A 17015-nucleotide genomic window follows, 5' to 3' on the forward strand; every position below is an offset into this window, starting at 1 on the left:
TTGCTGATGGAAATAAGATTAAAAGGACATTCAGGAGTATAAAGGACAGAAGTGAGAGGTAGAGAAGGCAGAGGAAGGGCCAAACCAATACCTTTAGCCACAGTTTGAGAACCATTAGCTAAGGTAACAGTAGGTAAATCAGAGGTAGTAGTGATAGAGGAGAAAAGATCCTTATTACCAGATAGGTGATCAGATGCTCCAGAATCTAGAATCCAGGATCCAAGAGAAGATGTGTGGGTAAGGCAAGCAGAGACATTACCAGGCTGGGCAACAGAGGCAATAGAAGCCTGAGATGTCTGAGATGCGGAGGAGCTCGGAAGCTGAGGCAGTGGAGAATCAGAGGACTGGGCCATATGGGCAGTGCGAGGAGGTCTTCCATGTAACTGATAGCAACGATCGCGAGTGTGGCCAAGTTTATTGCAATAGGTGCAATGAGGACGTTGGCCTCGACCGCGGGTACCACTGCGTCCTCCTCGAGAGGTAGTTTGAGAAACTAACACAGAAGAATCTGAAGCGCTATCAGATGGCAAAGTCTGAGTGGACGAGAGACGGAGGAGGCGAGCAAACACGTCATCCAAGGACGGAACTGATGAACTACCAAGAATCTGATCACGAATAGGCTCAAGATCCGGACGGAGGCCAATAAGAGTAAGGACCATGAAGAACTTGTCAAGCTGCGTTTGTTGAGCCCCAACATCAGGAGTAAGAGGCATCACAGTCAAGAACTGCTCCTTAAGAGAGGCAATCTGACCAATATAAGTAGATAGATCCAAGTCCTGTTGGCTGAGATGGACAATAGCAGAAGCCACCTTATAGAGACGCTGGATATCATTCGTGTATAATCCTTTGGCCTGAGTCCAAAATTTAAAACAAGTTTTATAGGCCTGAAGATGAAGAAGAATCCGGGGATCAACCGATTGCCATAATACACTACATAACTGGGCATCTATCTTCCTCCACTGTACGCGGTCAACCTCAGGGATATCTGCCTCCTGGGTAACCAAGTGATCTTCATATCCTTGACCCATAAACCAAAGTTCAACAGAGGCAGACCAGGAGAGATAATTCTCACTGCCAACCAATTTCTCTGAGGTAATCAGAGGAGATCCAGAGAGAACAGAGGTAAAGATCTGATTTTTGGTGGTCATATTCACGTATTTGGATCGAAGAGAGCCCTGGAGAGGAAGAGAAGCAGCACCCAAGCCTCGGAGATGGAGAGGAAGCCCTGTCAGATGTGGTCGGAATGGCAAGAAAGCCAAAAACAGGAAAAAAAGTGGAGATGCAGGGCTCGTGGAGGACTGCCGGAGGGCTAGAAGGCCAAGACGGCGCCGGACGAGCCTGGAGAGGTGTCGGACGTGGCCGGAAAGTGAGCCACGCGCCGTCACGCGCCGGCGCGTGGGTGACAGTCCGACGGGGAAGATCGGCGCGTGGGGGCGCGTGAGACTCCGGTTGCCGGTGGGGTTTCCACTGGCGTGTAGATCAGCCTCCGGCGGTTTGGAATATGTGGTCGGTTCCCGGAAAAATTCACCGGAAAGGGTTGCCGGCGTGGTAGAGATCCGACGGCGATGAGGTTGTCCGGGGTGGTTCGGGAAGGGAATGAGGGGACCGGAGTGAAACACGGTCACTGGACGGTTCGCCGGAATTGAGTACACGGCTAAACCGAAAAAAAATTAGGTTTTCTCCTTTGGCTCTGATACCATGTTGAGAGAGAGAGAGAGAGAAAGGAGAAAAACCTTATTTTCATTCATCTAATCTCTACTTACAATTGAGAGATATATATATACAAGGCTAGGAGTCCTAACTACCATACATGTGACCTATATTAACAAGGAAAGATAGTATACTATACATACATTATATTCAACAAAGCTCATGCCTCTGGTCTTGTTAGTTGTTCCTTAATCTAATGAATGTTCTCTTAAGGAGGTTAAAACTTAATCATTTAGGATCTAGAGTGAAACATACCTTAGTTGTTCTTGCTTTGGTATGTTCCATTTCGTGTCTAAATGTACATCCATTCAAGGGGAATATTAGTACTGAGCTGAACAGAGGAGGCTTGATTGTATTAGTACTTCTTTCTTATGACAACTCTGGGATAAAGAAGAATGACTTGGATTAACAAATTAGGAACTGAGGTTAGATTTATAGAGCTTTAGTGTGAGTAGAGTGCATTTGATATGCTAACAAAGTATCAGGTAGGATCAGCTTTCTGTTGGGCTTTTGGAATAGTGGTATTTCTCCACTTTGAGGTGCTTAGTGATAATGTTTCTGCAATTTGTGCTTCAAGTAAAAAGGTTCATGAAATTAGGTTTGTGGCTTAACTCCTAAGCGAAAAGCTATTGTTCTCACTTTTATGTATAACAGTTTTGTATTGCCTTATCATGGAACTGAAGCAGTAAATGAAACTGTACAAATGTCAGTTCCCACTTTCATGATTCCCTTCATTGAACTTTTGGTGCAGCAATACATGTGCTGAAATGATATTTAGTCCATTACAGCTACATGTTTTATGCTCTTTATGTGTAAATTATTTATCCTCCATTCTCCTCTAAAAATGGAATTTATTCTGAAGGAACATTGCCATGTTTTATGTTGGTGGATGTCTCTTCCAATTAATTGTTCACTGCAATGAGACATTCCTTACTCATTCTCTGTTAATCCTTATGTTTCCAGCTATATTTATTCTACATCTGTATTCCATTGAATTCGGGCCTGGCTAAAATTTTATACTTTTACTACTAGTATTAATATGTTGTGTTTTAAGTACATGTGGTTTTAGATGGCGATTGCCTTTGTGTTACAGAATATAAGTAGTGAAAATGGACTTTGTTATTTAATTTGACAACATTTCTGCATTCTCAGTTTCTGTGCACCATTGTTTAACTAAAATGTGGAATCTTCTTTTGCAGCTTGGTACAAAGTTCCGTAACAGTGGACAAACATGTGTTTGTGCAAATAGAATACTTGTGCAGGAAGGTATATTGGGAAGAATATTTTACTATATATTTGTAATTTTACTGCCTTGTTTGGTGTATAAAGACTTTTTCTGCACTGAACTAGCTGTTGATTGTTACTGAATTATACAAGTTAAGAATTCTGATAGTATATGTAGTAATCATGGGTCTTACATATACATAAATATCTGAAGCTGCTGCTCTACTTCCTTGCTAGGCTAATCTGACTCTAAGATCATTATTATAAGATTTTGGGAAATGTAGTTATCATAACTTGTAGTCCTAAATGATCCATTGAACAGGAAAAGTTCCCAATGCCTATCCATACCAAAACATTGCATTTCTGTTTCATGGGAAACTTGAAAAGCAATTTCAAGTTTAACTTTATAAATTGAGCTCCATGATATTAAAGCTTGTAGCATTCATTGACCTGACTCTAGCGGAGCCATAGCCATGTCAGATATGTGTCCACAATTTTGCCAGCTTGACTAACGAAGGATATCCTTCTGTGCCTGCTACTAGGAGACTATTCTCTAAGCCCTAGAATTTCAGTTGTTTGTTTATGTTGCTTCTATATGGTTTTAGAAATTCAAAATGTCAAATTGACATCATTCTTACAGGAGTATCTTATGGCTTTAAATGACATTGTAGGACAAATTCTATTACCTCCATTACTGTAAATTCTTACTTTTATTTGGAGAGTCTCAAATGAAAGGTGATATACGAGACTGTGGGTGTGCCTTATGCCATGTTGAAGCTTTTGTTACTTAAAAATAAATTCTTAATAGTACGTTTGTTGTACTGTCCCTGGGAATATAGATGTAGAAACATGTCAGATTCTTACCAATGCAGATTGTTCCTAAATTGGTTCATTCATGTTGAACTTTCTCTTATATGTTTCTGAACTTGTTCATGTCCTTAAAAATGTATGTAGTTTTTTGTGGGGGATTTACTGAGCCTTCATTCTTGCAGGTATTTATGAGAAATTTGCAATTGCTTTTTCACAAGCTGTCCAAAGTATGCAAGTTGGTGAAGGTTTTACTGAAGGTGTGGTCCAGGTAGTCATCCAATCTGATTTCCAGTGTTGTTGATTGATGACAAAATCTATTGAACTCCTTTATCTTCTTTATTACATGAGATGGCTTTGTCCATGTACCTTCATACATATATGTAGCTTTCCATTTTTCCACACTTGAGAACTTTCTCCCTCGTGATAATTAATAGTTTTTTCGAGTTTTAATGATCATAGTTTTGACCATCCATATTTCACAGGGTCCACTGATTAATGAGGCTGCAGTGCAGAAGGTTAGTTTTGTTTTTGAATTTAATTTCTATTGAGCATTGTTCCTGGTATAATCCATTAACTAACTTGGCACCTTGGAATTCTTTGACAGGTTGAATCATTTGTTAAAGATGCTGTCTCAAAGGTTCTTTTTCTCATCTGTATCATTGCGAAATGTTAATTTTTCTATTTAGAGTATGTTACTTAAAAAAATTGTTAGCATTGTACACCTTTATTTTTATGATAGTTCTATTAATAAATGGTTCAAATGCACATGCTCTTTGATTGGTGCTACCATGAGTGTTTTTCTTGATAATAATGGCCTGTGTATGTCCATATCTTGTTGAGTAGGCTTTGCAAACAGGTGGGTTAAGAGTCTTGCTATTCTCAATAAGGTTCTCCTTGGCAAATGGAGTTGGCGTTTTGCAAGTGAGAGAGAGGCCTTTTGGAATCAAGTAATAAGGGGGAAGTATGGGGAGGATCGAGGTGGCTGGTGTTCTTACGAAGTAAGGGAGGGATATGGTGTGGGGTTGTGTAAAGCAATTAGGAAGGTTTGGCACCTCGTTCGCAGTAGGCTCTCCTTTGTGGTGGGTAATGGGCAGAGGGTGAGTTTTTAAAGGGATAAGTGGTCTTTATTTGCTTTAGCTGTTTCCAAAGAGGCTTGGGTGAAGGATGTCTGGAATGTCTCAAAAGGTGGGGGGAGCTGGAGTCCTTGTTTTACTAGACCTTTCAATGATTGGGAGGTGGATGAGGTGGAGAGACTTTTGTTATGGTTGGGTGGGAAGAGAGTGAATTTGGATGAGGAGGATAGGGTGCTGTGACCGCCAACGAAGAGTGGTAAATTCTTTGTAAAGTCTCTCTATGAAGCCTTAGAGTCGGAATCTTCAGTTTACTTCCCAATGAAGATCATTTGGAATTCTTGTGTGCAACCAAAAATAAGCTTCTTTGCTTGGGAGGCCTCGTGGGGAAAAGCGTTAACTTTGGACCAAATTCAGAAGAGGGGTTGGGCTTTAGCAAATAGGTGTTATCTTTGTCATTTAAATGAGGAATCCATAGATCACTTACTTCTCCATTGTGTAAAGACAAGTGCTTTGTGGGAGATGTTTTTTTTTCTTTTTTTGGAGTTTTGTGGGTGGTCCCTTCTTCAGTTAGGGAAACCCTCTTGAGTTGGAATGAGCCTTTTGTGGGTAAGAAGCGCAAGAAAGTTTGGAGAATGGGCCCCTTGTGTATTTTTTTGGACAATTTGGAAGTCAAGAAATGGAATCGCCTTTGAAGACGATGTGTTATCCATCTGAAGGGTAAAAGGTTCTTTTGTATACTTATTATGGTTGGAGACCAAGTTGTTTATAAAAGATAGTTTTTCGACAGTAATAGATTTCATTGATTGGGTGGGTGCCCCTTGAGGGAGGGTTGTCTATTGTATATCCCTTTGGACAGTTTGTTGTTTCGACTGTGAAGGGGGCGAGTGTATTTTTCTTGTATTTATTGGGCCGGTTTTTTAGCGTCTTTTTTTAATAGAATTTCTTTTCTTTACTTATCATAAAAAAAATAAATTAATCTACCAGTAATGGACTGTCGTCGGCCTGTGCTATGCATGAAAATTGTACAAAATATAAATGTGAACTTGAAAAAATGTCTTAGAAACCGCTTTTCTTCCTCTACTTGATAGGGAAAGAAACATACTGGGACAATTAAATAAAGGCCACAATGTGGTTGCTGCTCTGATCAAAAGTAGAAAAATGTATTTTTGAACAATTACATTTTTTTTTTCATGTAAGTAAATAGGCTTAATCTGAACATGGGAAACTTCATAGAGTTAGGGAGTTCCAAACTCTCTAAGGGCAATAATAATGCCAATGGGTGTAAGCCTGGTCAGGGGGGGGGGGGGGTATGGGTTTAGGATTGAGTTGGATTTTCTAGTTGGCCAACCGCCCACAAAATGAAAAGAAAAGAAAGAAAAAAAAAAGACATGATCTTGAACATCAGTTAACTACCATGAGTAATGCTGTAATACTAAGGAATATAGTGCACCCATGTAACAAAGTAGCATGCTTTCATAGCTGTAATGTCTGACATGTATGTTAGGCATCTGATCATGACAACCTCAACAGAATGGACTTCAATGTGATTTTTGGAGCCAGAACTATGCTTGATATGACAAGATTCATGTGTTTGATGTTGAAAAATAATTCAAAAGGAAGCTCAAATAGGATAATCCTTTCGAAATTAGTTCAAAGAGTGCATCCCCTCTCTTTGGTGCCTTTTTAATAAATGCTCTTTTTTGTCTGCTAAAAAAAAAAAAAAATCTCTTTGTAAATACTGAATGTATAATTTTGGATGGTCCTGTTTTTGCATCCTTTTAGCTGTAAAAAAGAGTGATATAAAAGAGTGATAGGAAACATAAAATGTTATGCTGCATCTAAGTTACTTTGATATCTCTGTTTTCTTTCTTCTCCCATGCTGCATTGCACATGAATAATGAAAAGAGACTAAAAAAAAAAAAGAGGAAAATTTCTTATAATATTCGAATAAGTTGGAACTTTGAACTAACATGCACTGGAGTAAACTAGTACTCTCTGCCTATTCTTTCTTTCTTCATTTTCTGTCTACTCAGATATGTGGTAAATTTTCTCCACTGAAATAATTGATGAATTGTCTTTCAACATTAGGATAATTTTGATGCAATTCCCTATTATTTGCTTCTCATAGCTATACAATTGTTATGTGAAGGGAGCAAAAGTCCTTCTTGGGGGTAAAAGACACAGTCTGGGAATGACCTTCTATGAGCCAACGGTAATTGGTGACATCAAGAATGACATGCTTATTGCGAGGTAAACTCTAGTCAACATGTTTATTCCAAAAATTCTGCTAAGGATACATATGTATAATTAAATTGTTGGTGTTATATGACTATCAAAAAAAAAAAAAAAAAAAAAAAGATAAAATAAAATAAAAAAATTGTTGGTGTTATACATGGATTTTATTGTGCAAAATCTTTATTATTGTGTTCTGTTATTATTATAGATGAGAGAATTGCAGTTGTTCTCGGTGTATTCTGCAAGTGTGTAATTTTCTGCAGTTTGACTTTTATTACTATTGTAGCTGGGTACTACTTATGAAGCACTAGTTAGAATTTCCTGTTTAAGAAATCTATTATTGATTATACCTCTGTTGCACAATTTAAGTGAAACTGATTTAGCAAGCGAGAGGAAAATGTACTCTATTTTGGTGATGTTCTTCTATGGTTACTTTTAGTTTCTGTACCGTATTATCTGGGGGTTTGTCCTATAGGTTGGTCCTAATAGATCGAACAGATTGGCTGAATCTGCATTATAAGAGTCAGTTGTTGGTGGAACTAAGTACTTGTAAGGAAAATTGTTTAAGTCTCCTGGGATGATTGGTTTCAAATGGCTCTTTATGATTTTTATGGGGATTTCTTTTGAGAATGGGCTTGTCAGTGGTGGGGGTTGGGAGAAATGGTTTCATGTTGGGATAGCACACTTGTTATAGTCCAGTTATTGAATTTATATCCTCCTAAAAGTTTTTAGAGACTTGACAAAATAGAAGCCAATACACATTGAGGGGTACAGAATGGAGAATTCCTAAGTTCCAAAGAAATTACAAGAATCATTTTGTTTAGTATCAGTTCATGGGTGACACGAACTTCTGTCATCCATGGCATTCCCTTCTTACCTAGGAATCCAACTATGGGGGAAACATGAACTTATGCAACTTACTCAAGGTGTGCATTTGAGAACTAGGAGGGAAATATAAGGGCACTTAGGGAAGCATTTAGAAACAAAATAATCTTCACTGGCCCTTCTTAGATTATTTTGTTGCAAAATGTTATTTTGCGATTGGGGACTGCATTATGCGTATCCACTTCACTCTATATTCTCATCATCTTTCCAAGGGGTTTTGGGTAGTGATCCTTCTTGCATTGTTCTTTAACTTCATTGTTGAAAGTTGACTGTTTATACCCTATGGTTTCCATTTTGTTGTGAACATTGTCTCTTCTATTGCTGTTTATAGAAGACGGTTGATCAGATAAAGGGTCTCTAATTAGTTCGGAAAAAGCTGGACTTTTTCCTTTTGAAGCTTACTCTGTGTGTTATTTGGGCTTGTCATGTTTGTTTTATGTGCTAATACATGGTATTTAAATCTGTCTTCACCAGGAATGAAGTGTTTGGACCTGTTGCACCCCTCTTGCGCTTTAAAACCGAGGAGGAAGCTATCCGCATTGCAAATGACACCAATGCTGGTTTGTTTCCCACAACCCCATACTGCATGTCACAACATTAGGACCATACAGCTGTTTATCTTATTTTATTAGGAAAGCAGTTTGACAGCGTGACCAGTCAAATCTCAATTAATAGCAAATTTAAATAACATCTTGTGCTCTCCATTCTCATGGTAAATAGATTCAGACTTATCAAGTAGATGGTTTCTGATACACATGTGCAGGTTTAGCTGCTTATGTATTCACTGAAAACGTGCAACGTATGTGGCGTGTCACTGAAGCCCTTGAATATGGACTGGTTGGTGTCAATGAAGGATTGGTTTCAACAGAGGTGAGTTCTGTCCCGAATGTGGCAACAATAAATAAGGGCAGGCTCAAGATTGGCTGAATAAAATTTTGTTCGTTGCAGGTGGCTCCATTTGGAGGAGTCAAGGAGTCTGGTCTTGGTAGGGAAGGTTCCAAATATGGGATGGATGAATTTCTGGAAGTAAGTAATCCCTTTTACTAACAGCTGAAAAGGCATTTGATTTTTTATTTTTTCATTAAAAAATTATGACTTATTTAGTAAAAATAAATTGAAACATGGAGAATAAGTCGAGAACTTTTGAATTATATATAAGCTTATAGCATCGTCACCAGGGATAAATTGAGAAAATTGTTTTTCATATTTGAGTTTTCAGTCTCAAACTTTTTTCTGACATTGTTTCACTCTGATTGCAGATGAAATATGTGTGCTTCGGAAATATAAGCAGTAACTGATGGGGCCAAGGTTGGTATCTTCCAACACAAACCGGAATCTTGTGCATATACGTCGTAAGTATTGATTCTGATTTTAAAAATGCAGGTCATCACTTGGGCGGGAGAGTGAGGAATAAGCGGCTGGTAGTTCCGTCTTGTGTTTGTGTGATTAAATAAAGTGCAGACTTGCACCTGAATGTTTCCTTTTTTGTTGTACTCCTTGTTCTTTTAATGCTTCTCTTTGTTGTAGAGGCTTGTGCTTGGATTTTTGTTTTCTGCTGAATGCTTCTCCTGCTTATTTGTTGTTGCGGGGTTGCGTTGTGGCTATATGCACTTACGCATATCCATCAACACCTAAACTTGAAACCTAAATGTTTTTGTAGAGGCTCCTGACATGGTTCGGTTGGTTGTGTTTTTTAAAAATATTTTTAATATATAAAAAGCGCTTGTGTAAAAGAAATTTAGAAAATATTTTTAAAAATTTGAAAAATCACTTGCGCTTTTTGAAGAAGCATGAAATGGGTGATTATTATGAAAATGGTTTTGAAGAAAACATTTTAATTAAAAGCATTTGGAATGAACATACTTTCAAATGCATTAATATGGTAAGGCTTTCTACCTTACATCATTTGTTGAATTGAAGATTGATTTATTTGGAAGTTATTTTTCAAACAATTACTTACTTTTTAAAATGGAAAATAAATTTTCGACTTGGGATATATGGATCAATTTTGAATTTTCAGAATTTATTTTAAAAGTAAGATAATTTTTAAGAATAAATTTAAAATTGTTTTAAGTTGTTTTTTAATATAATATTTGAAAATTTTGTAATATACACAAGTCCATAGTGTGTCTTCTTTAAATTTTTTTTATTTTCGAGGACTATTTTGAAAAATGTTGCCAAATATTCTTCTCTATTTTTAAACCGCTTCTGAAAGCTTACTATGGGCCAGATGGCGGAGTGGGCTAGGCCCAGATGAAGGTCTTCAGTTGGGTCTGTGCTGGACCACAATGATAGAGCCATAGAGGCAAGGTATGAGTCTATCCGGCCAAGCTCTGAGTTGACCCAGATATCGTACTCTAATTTACTTCCTTTGCGTTAAAGAAAAAGAAAAGAAAAGGAAAAAGAGAGGAAAAGACATGAATAGGAGATTGGAATGTCAAATATTCCACAAATCTGGAGCATCCTTTCAAAATCCACAACTACCTAACATGTACATCCATTATCATCATCATCATCAACTCATCATGTCCTTTTATCTCTCTACCGACCCCAATCCATGCATGTACTCCATGGTATGAATCCTTCTTGTGAGCCTTCATTTTGAAGCCTCCGATCACACATCCAAATCATGCTATATTTTTAATGTTCCATAACATTATGCCAATAATTTTTTATTTTTCACCTGCAATTTTCTCTTCCTTGGTCAATTAACCAGCTAGTGGTTATAATAACAAAATGTACTTTTTGGTTGTTATATCGGATACGTATCATCGATCAAATAATGTCTATACATAAAAATGATTTTATTATTTTGTATTTGAATCCCGTTGTTTCATATTGTATATGTGATCTAATTGCTTTGTACTTCAGTCCCATGGTTTGCACTTTGAACACTCGATCACTTTATAATCTAGATTTGATTATATATTTTGAACGATCTAGATAAAAAATATAATATAAAATTCATACCATAAATGTTTCCTCTAAATAGGTTTTATTTATGGGAAGTATGAGGGAAAAATAAAGTTGAAATAACCACACAAGAATGGAAGAAAAAAGGTTTAAGAAAATAAAAATAAGCAGAGACCGTGAATTTTAAACTATTTTTCCAAAGGTTCTTCTAAGTAACCCATAGTTGGTGGGGTGATAGTAATAAGATGGAGGCTCCCCCACCCTAGCAATTCCCATATGGGAGTGAAAGCATATAGGGAAAAAAAAAATTATAAAGAGAAAAAGGCAAGTAAAGTATTCTAATACCACAGGCTACAGAGGAAGAAGTGGGTCCCCCAAAAAACCTTCACACTTGAAAGGGGAATATATTCAATTTTTGGGAATAATTCTCCACAGCACATAAAGATGCTTGAAATTCAAGCAAACATGGCCTTAACATTTAAGCCAACCCACTTTTCCACTCCCCCTATAGTTTTTGAAACATATTGAACTAAAAGTTAAATCTTAGCTTTGCTTCAATCACATTTAAAAAAAGGGATATCAACTGTAACACAGTGGTCTAAAGAGAAGAAGAATCTCCATATCTTAAATCTATTGCTTTTCTCATTAATGAGGTGCCATTAATATAAAGCAAATGGGTACCAATTCTATATCATCCTTATGATATTTCGGGTTTTATTAAAAATCACATGACATGACATTATAACTATTTTTTAAAAAGAAAAAAATTATATCATGAAGTATTAGCAAAAAATTTGGTCAATTTTTTGTTGGGTCAAATACAGGTCTTAGATGTAAGATTTAGGAGGTGCCAATTACAAGTTTTAAATGTTTGAGGGGGAAAGAATCTTTCCTTTGATTGTCAAAGAAGAAAGCATCTATTCCCTTTTGGATTTAGGCGAGTAGCATGCAATTTCCCTCTTTAGATTTGTATGATCTGTGGTAGATTTGACATCCTTGCATGGGCTTTATGTGGGTGTGTGTGTGAGGGAGGGAGGGGCGGAGGGAGAGAGAGCTTTATAATGTTCTTACTCATCTGCATTTATGTTCTTTTACTAAGGATATGGGCCCCTGTGTCAATGAATTGGGTTTGACTGGCTGCCACTGTTTTCATGAGTTCAATTTGTTTTTTTAGTCCTTTAATAGATGAAATTAATATGGATCCATTTGTATGACAAATGCTTATGGGAGCTGAGACAATCTTCTATTCCACAAAAGTGATTATATAGAGGGAGGGAGGTGGTGTTGAGCCCCAAAAAAGCTTTAGAAGTAGAAGAGAGGTCCCCCCAAACCTGTCATCAAAAGCTCCACATTACACCACCCTTTATGCATTGATGTTCACTTCCTAAGATCACACCAACCACATACCCTAAAGTTTCTTCCACATTATGTTCTTTTTTCCCCCCCCGCTGCTTTAATTTCTCAAACATATGGACAAAAATATAGTCATGGGCAATTTCCATGCCCGTTACCAATATTGATAATTTCATGAAATTGATTATAGTCGCAATTATAAATTATATCGACTTGATATATAGTATTGTTAGAACTTAATATGATATCAAAATCTTATTTTATAAGAGATCATGATTTTGAATTTTTTTATTTATTTATCACCCATATTTATTAATTAACTTCACATATGAAAGTTTGAAAAGGGTGTTAGGCTTGTGACTCATATCGGTTTCATATACATCATTGACTTACTATTATCTTTAAATTTGAGCTTAGGCATTTGATTAATTTAAAGTGGTAACTTAATAATGACAAGTACAAAATGGTAGTGTATTAATTAAGAATAAATGCAAACTTGAAAGTTTTAAATACAAAATGGGGTTGGTTATTTAGGGTTTCTAGCTCATTGAAACTTGTAGGGTCATGAGAACCTTTTCTCATCTATTCATTAATCTTAAGTTCATCAGACTCTACGTGGGGTTTTAGAGCCAAAAATTGAGCTTGAGAGAATTGAAATCCAGTTGATGGATACTTGCAACTTTTGGTCAAGGTACTGATGAGAATTCACATAAAATAAACTGGTTGCCACAGACATATTCTTCTGCAGGTATATTCAAGTTCTTCATCCGAGGAGCGATTCATTGCTTAACTCTAATTCACTTATAATAATATGCTGTTTGTTCTTCTAAGGCATGTTACAGAAAGGAAATGATCAGTCTGTAAGCTTGTGGTCAAATTAAACTTTGGACATTCTCTATACTGACAAAAGGCCTTTGGAGAGCTAGTATCTCTAGGGATGCATGTATTAAAATATTAATCATATGCATCTAGTATGCATGAAGTATAGTTTCCTGATCATCATACCCTCTTTCCAAAGCCAAGTGATGATCAAAGTTTAACAGTACTTCCAATTTGTCTAGGCAAGGAAAAATATTATAATCCTATGAGTTTTAGCCCTAATGTATTCAAACATTAGGGTTTTGGGCTGTCCACAAAATAAGTTCTAATGTTTAGGTATATGATGAAAACATATTTGACTGTGTCAAGTCTCATCCATGAGGCCTTTTTGGTGGTAATGACACAAAGCAAGGGTTGAAGCTCTAACCATCATGGCTGATAGATTTATTGGGGCATAATCAGTTAAAAAGGGAGTCGTACTACGAACCAGAAGAAAAAGTGTGATGCATAATGGCAGTGAGATTATGTTTTAGATGGAACATCAGCATATGGATATATCTATATATGTTCATGGGGTTCAATGGAACAAGGGTAAAGTTCAACATTTGCTCATCATGACTGCATGAGAGGTCTCTCTCATATATCTCAATGCTTCAAAAGCTTCACATGGTAGAAGAATAACGCTACATGGATGTACTCTTCTTTTAGCTGTGACAAAAGATGTACACTAAAAAAACACTACTTAGATGTACAATACACTGATGTACTCTTTGTAAAGGTAAGGAGAGAGAGAGAGAGAGGGAGGAAGAGAGAGATAGAGAGAGGGAGGGAGAGAGAGAGAGATATATAGAGAGAGAGAGGGGGAGAGAGAGAGAGAAAGAATCTTTTGGCAAAGGAAGAGGCCTGCCTGCCTGCATATTAGAGTAGGGGTTCGCTTTATTTTTGTTTAATATTGTGGAGATTTTCTTTTCTACAGGGCTGGCTTGTCCCCCCGTACTTTCTATTTGAGAAATCAAAGCCAAACTCTTCTTCAAAAACGCACCCTATTCTTCCCTATTTGCATCGCATTTGTTCTTGAATCTCTTCCTATTCCAGAGCAGCTGAGAGAGAGATAGAGAATGTTCCATCACAAGAAGCCTTCTACTATGAATTCTCACGATAGACCCATGTGTGTTCAAGGTGACTCTGGCCTTGTCCTCACCACCGACCCAAAGCCCCGCCTCCGGTGGACTGTTGAGCTCCATGAACGCTTTGTTGATGCTGTCACTCAGCTTGGAGGACCTGATAGTACCTCTCCTCCCTAATTCTCACCAATTCTTGTATCTCATATCTTCACGTGTTTCTGTTTTTTTGCGATTGTCCTTGTTTTCTCTTGTTTAATTTGTTTCCTCTTTGCAGAGGCCACCCCGAAGACCATCATGAGAGTCATGGGTGTAAAAGGTCTCACTCTTTACCATCTCAAGAGCCATCTCCAGGTTTGAACACAACAGAGGATAACAAATATTGCGTGCTTCTTTTGCTTTTGATGCATCTGATATTGAGTTGGCTTGATATTTTCTCTTTTCCTTTTCCTTTTCCTTCCTTTTCTTTGTTCATAGAAATTCAGGCTTGGAAAGCAGCCACACAAGGAATTCAATGATCACTCAATTAAGGATGGTGAGAGAAGTGTTTCATCTTCCTAGGGTTGTTAAGTTTTTGCATGTATCTCCAAATTCAGACTTATAATTTAGCTAATATATAAGTCATTTAATTTTGGTTATTCGGTTTCCATGGCAGCTTCAGCATTAGAACTTCAAAGAAACATTGCATCTTCATCTGGGGTGATGAGCCGCAATACCAACGAGTATGTAATCACATACCTCAACAATTCTTTTTTTGGGTGATAGCCAGTGGATGAATTCTAGTAGGGGAACTGTGTTTTTGAATGTTGAATGAATTTCCTAAGTTTTTTTTTTTTTTTTTCTCCGTATCTTTTTGGGGGTGGGGGGTTTGTGATTTTCTTGTGGAATGCATGTGTGCTATGGTGGCAGTAACACACATATAACTGATGCGATTAGGATGCAAATGGAGGTGCAAAGAAGGCTTCACGAACAACTGGAGGTAAGTGCAAAGAACTTCATTTTTCGTGTGCAGGCTATGATCAACAAGAATTCGTTTACGGATCGGTTTTGGTATATGTGTTATATATGTATTGCAGGTCCAAAGACACCTCCAGTTGAGAATTGAAGCTCAAGGGAAGTACATGCAGACTATACTGGAGAAAGCTTGCCAGACACTTGCAGGTGAAAACATGGCTTTGGGAAACTACAAGGGTATCGGAAATCAAGGAGTTCCTGACATGGGAGCGATGAAGGATTTCGGTTCTTCCTTGAACTTTCCATCTCTTCAAGACCTAAACATTTATGGAGGTGACCAGCTTGACCTTCAACAAAGCATGGACAGATCACTTGATGGCTTCATACAGAATACTGAGAACATGTGTTTGGGAAAGAAGAGGCCTAGCCCTTATAGTGGTAGTGGCAAGAACCCTCTAATCTGGTCTGATGATCTTCGGATGCAAGAACTGGGAACAGCAGCATCCTGTCTAGGCTCTCAAGATGATCCATTCAAGGGTGATCAAATTCAAATTGCACCACCATCAATGGATAGAGGAGCTGATATGGATTCCATATCCGACATTTATGAAACAAAGCCAATTCTCTCTGGTGATCCTATGGGAGAAAAGAAATTTGATGGGTCGGGGTCGGCAAAGCTTGGAAGGCCATCGCCACGTAGAGCACCACTTCCCACAGATAGGATGAATCCCATGATCAATGCTGGTGCCATGCCACAAGGAAGAAGTTCATACGGGTGAGGCCAAATTACATATTAGATCTAAGTGACCTGAACTATGAGATTTAGGGTTTTGGTCTTGAAGGCTAGCATTTCACATTAGGGTTTCCGCTCAAATCTGGTATAAAGCCATGCATGGCAGACTTTCAGGTAGAATGTAATCTAACTAGTACAATTATAACTTTATTATGCTCTTACTACTTGATACTCTTTCTACTCTCATGCATCTCATTCCTAGCTTATCGATTCGGAAATGTATCGCACTATGGATGACTGTTTAGTCCATGAAATTTCCACAGAACAATGCTGCTTTACAATTAAGCTAGCTTGCATGAAATATATTCTAGCAACCATGCAAACAGTACTAATATTCTTTTCATCAAACTATTTCCTTTTTCTTCCACTTAAGATCGAACCTTCCTCCACAATTTGCCAGAAAACATTTTCTTTAAGGACAACTTAATTTGTAGAAAGAGAAAAAGGGGAAAAAAAAAAAAGAAGCGAGGACTTTGAGATTATGGAACCTAAATTTCTTCTGGTGGGGTCTTTTGTTACATAGGACCTTGTCATGTTTGGACAGTATGCATTTGTTTTTTGAGGTTACTCATATGAATGCAGCAACCTTTTTCCAACTGTTGCTTTTAAGTTAGTTGCTCATAGTTAGTTAGTTCCATCATTGGAAACAAATCCATTGGGAAGATAAAAAACAAACAGTGATCACCATTAAAGCAATTAAAGGGTTTTAGGGTTTTGGGGAACACATAAAACAGTAAACAAAGACACAACCTGGTTAGGTAGGGCTTTCAATTCCTCATTGGGAATTGAATGATGCAAGATTGATAGAAGCTCCTTTTCCTTGAATGAAGAAGAATTTCCCGTGAGAGAAGCCGACAGAGAGTATCTAACCATCCCTTTTCTTTTGGTGGGTGAGTATCTATCTTTCATGCCCTTTTTCCTCTTTAGAACTCCACATTCCTTGGGTATCAAATGAAAAGAACGACTAGGTGCATGACCTATCTCTCATTTCGATCTCATCGGTCGTTTGAAGAACTCTACCTTTCATTAATTTTTCCAACTCTTGGTTTCTTGGAAAATAGGTTCAATCTAGTATTGTTGTTTTCTTTTTCCTCTACTTTTATCTATATATGATATGTTTTTCTC

General features: G+C 37.5%; 2 protein-coding genes across 4 annotated transcripts in view; both read left to right on the top strand.

Annotated features, from left to right (window-relative positions):
- Nucleotides 1-9596, top strand: part of LOC100262240 (succinate-semialdehyde dehydrogenase, mitochondrial) — a 29969-nt gene extending 20373 nt beyond the window's left edge. The window contains exons 12-21 of one of the 2 annotated variants that reach the window (XM_002265478.5): nucleotides 2910-2976; nucleotides 3927-4012; nucleotides 4227-4259; nucleotides 4349-4381; nucleotides 6967-7067; nucleotides 8412-8497; nucleotides 8701-8807; nucleotides 8886-8963; nucleotides 9197-9245; nucleotides 9321-9596. In XM_002265478.5, the coding sequence (XP_002265514.1) occupies nucleotides 2910-2976; nucleotides 3927-4012; nucleotides 4227-4259; nucleotides 4349-4381; nucleotides 6967-7067; nucleotides 8412-8497; nucleotides 8701-8807; nucleotides 8886-8963; nucleotides 9197-9235 (630 nt within the window). In that variant the 3' untranslated portion in view covers nucleotides 9236-9245; nucleotides 9321-9596. Of the gene's footprint in view, nucleotides 1-2909; nucleotides 2977-3926; nucleotides 4013-4226; nucleotides 4260-4348; nucleotides 4382-6966; nucleotides 7068-8411; nucleotides 8498-8700; nucleotides 8808-8885; nucleotides 8964-9196 lie in introns of both variants that reach the window. The other variant, XM_059735605.1, reaches the window with a different exon arrangement.
- A 4358-nt stretch (nucleotides 9597-13954) lies between these two features.
- On the top strand, nucleotides 13955-16054 carry LOC100256921 (myb family transcription factor APL-like). Of its 2 annotated transcripts, none has more exons than XM_010646790.3 (6): nucleotides 13955-14309; nucleotides 14421-14497; nucleotides 14621-14678; nucleotides 14799-14865; nucleotides 15053-15122; nucleotides 15220-16054. In XM_010646790.3, exons 1-6 carry the CDS (start codon nucleotides 14141-14143, stop codon nucleotides 15874-15876), a joined length of 1098 nt encoding a protein of 365 aa, XP_010645092.1. In that variant the 5' UTR covers nucleotides 13955-14140; the 3' UTR covers nucleotides 15877-16054. The 2 variants fall into 2 exon arrangements, with proteins under 2 accessions (XP_010645092.1, XP_002265800.3); XM_002265764.5 differs by having other exon boundaries at nucleotides 13956-14309; nucleotides 15080-15122.
- Nucleotides 16055-17015: the final 961 nt, after the last annotated feature.

The sequence above is a fragment of the Vitis vinifera genome, chromosome 19 (assembly GCF_030704535.1).
Source record: "Vitis vinifera cultivar Pinot Noir 40024 chromosome 19, ASM3070453v1".
NCBI classification, from domain to species: domain Eukaryota; kingdom Viridiplantae; phylum Streptophyta; class Magnoliopsida; order Vitales; family Vitaceae; genus Vitis; species Vitis vinifera.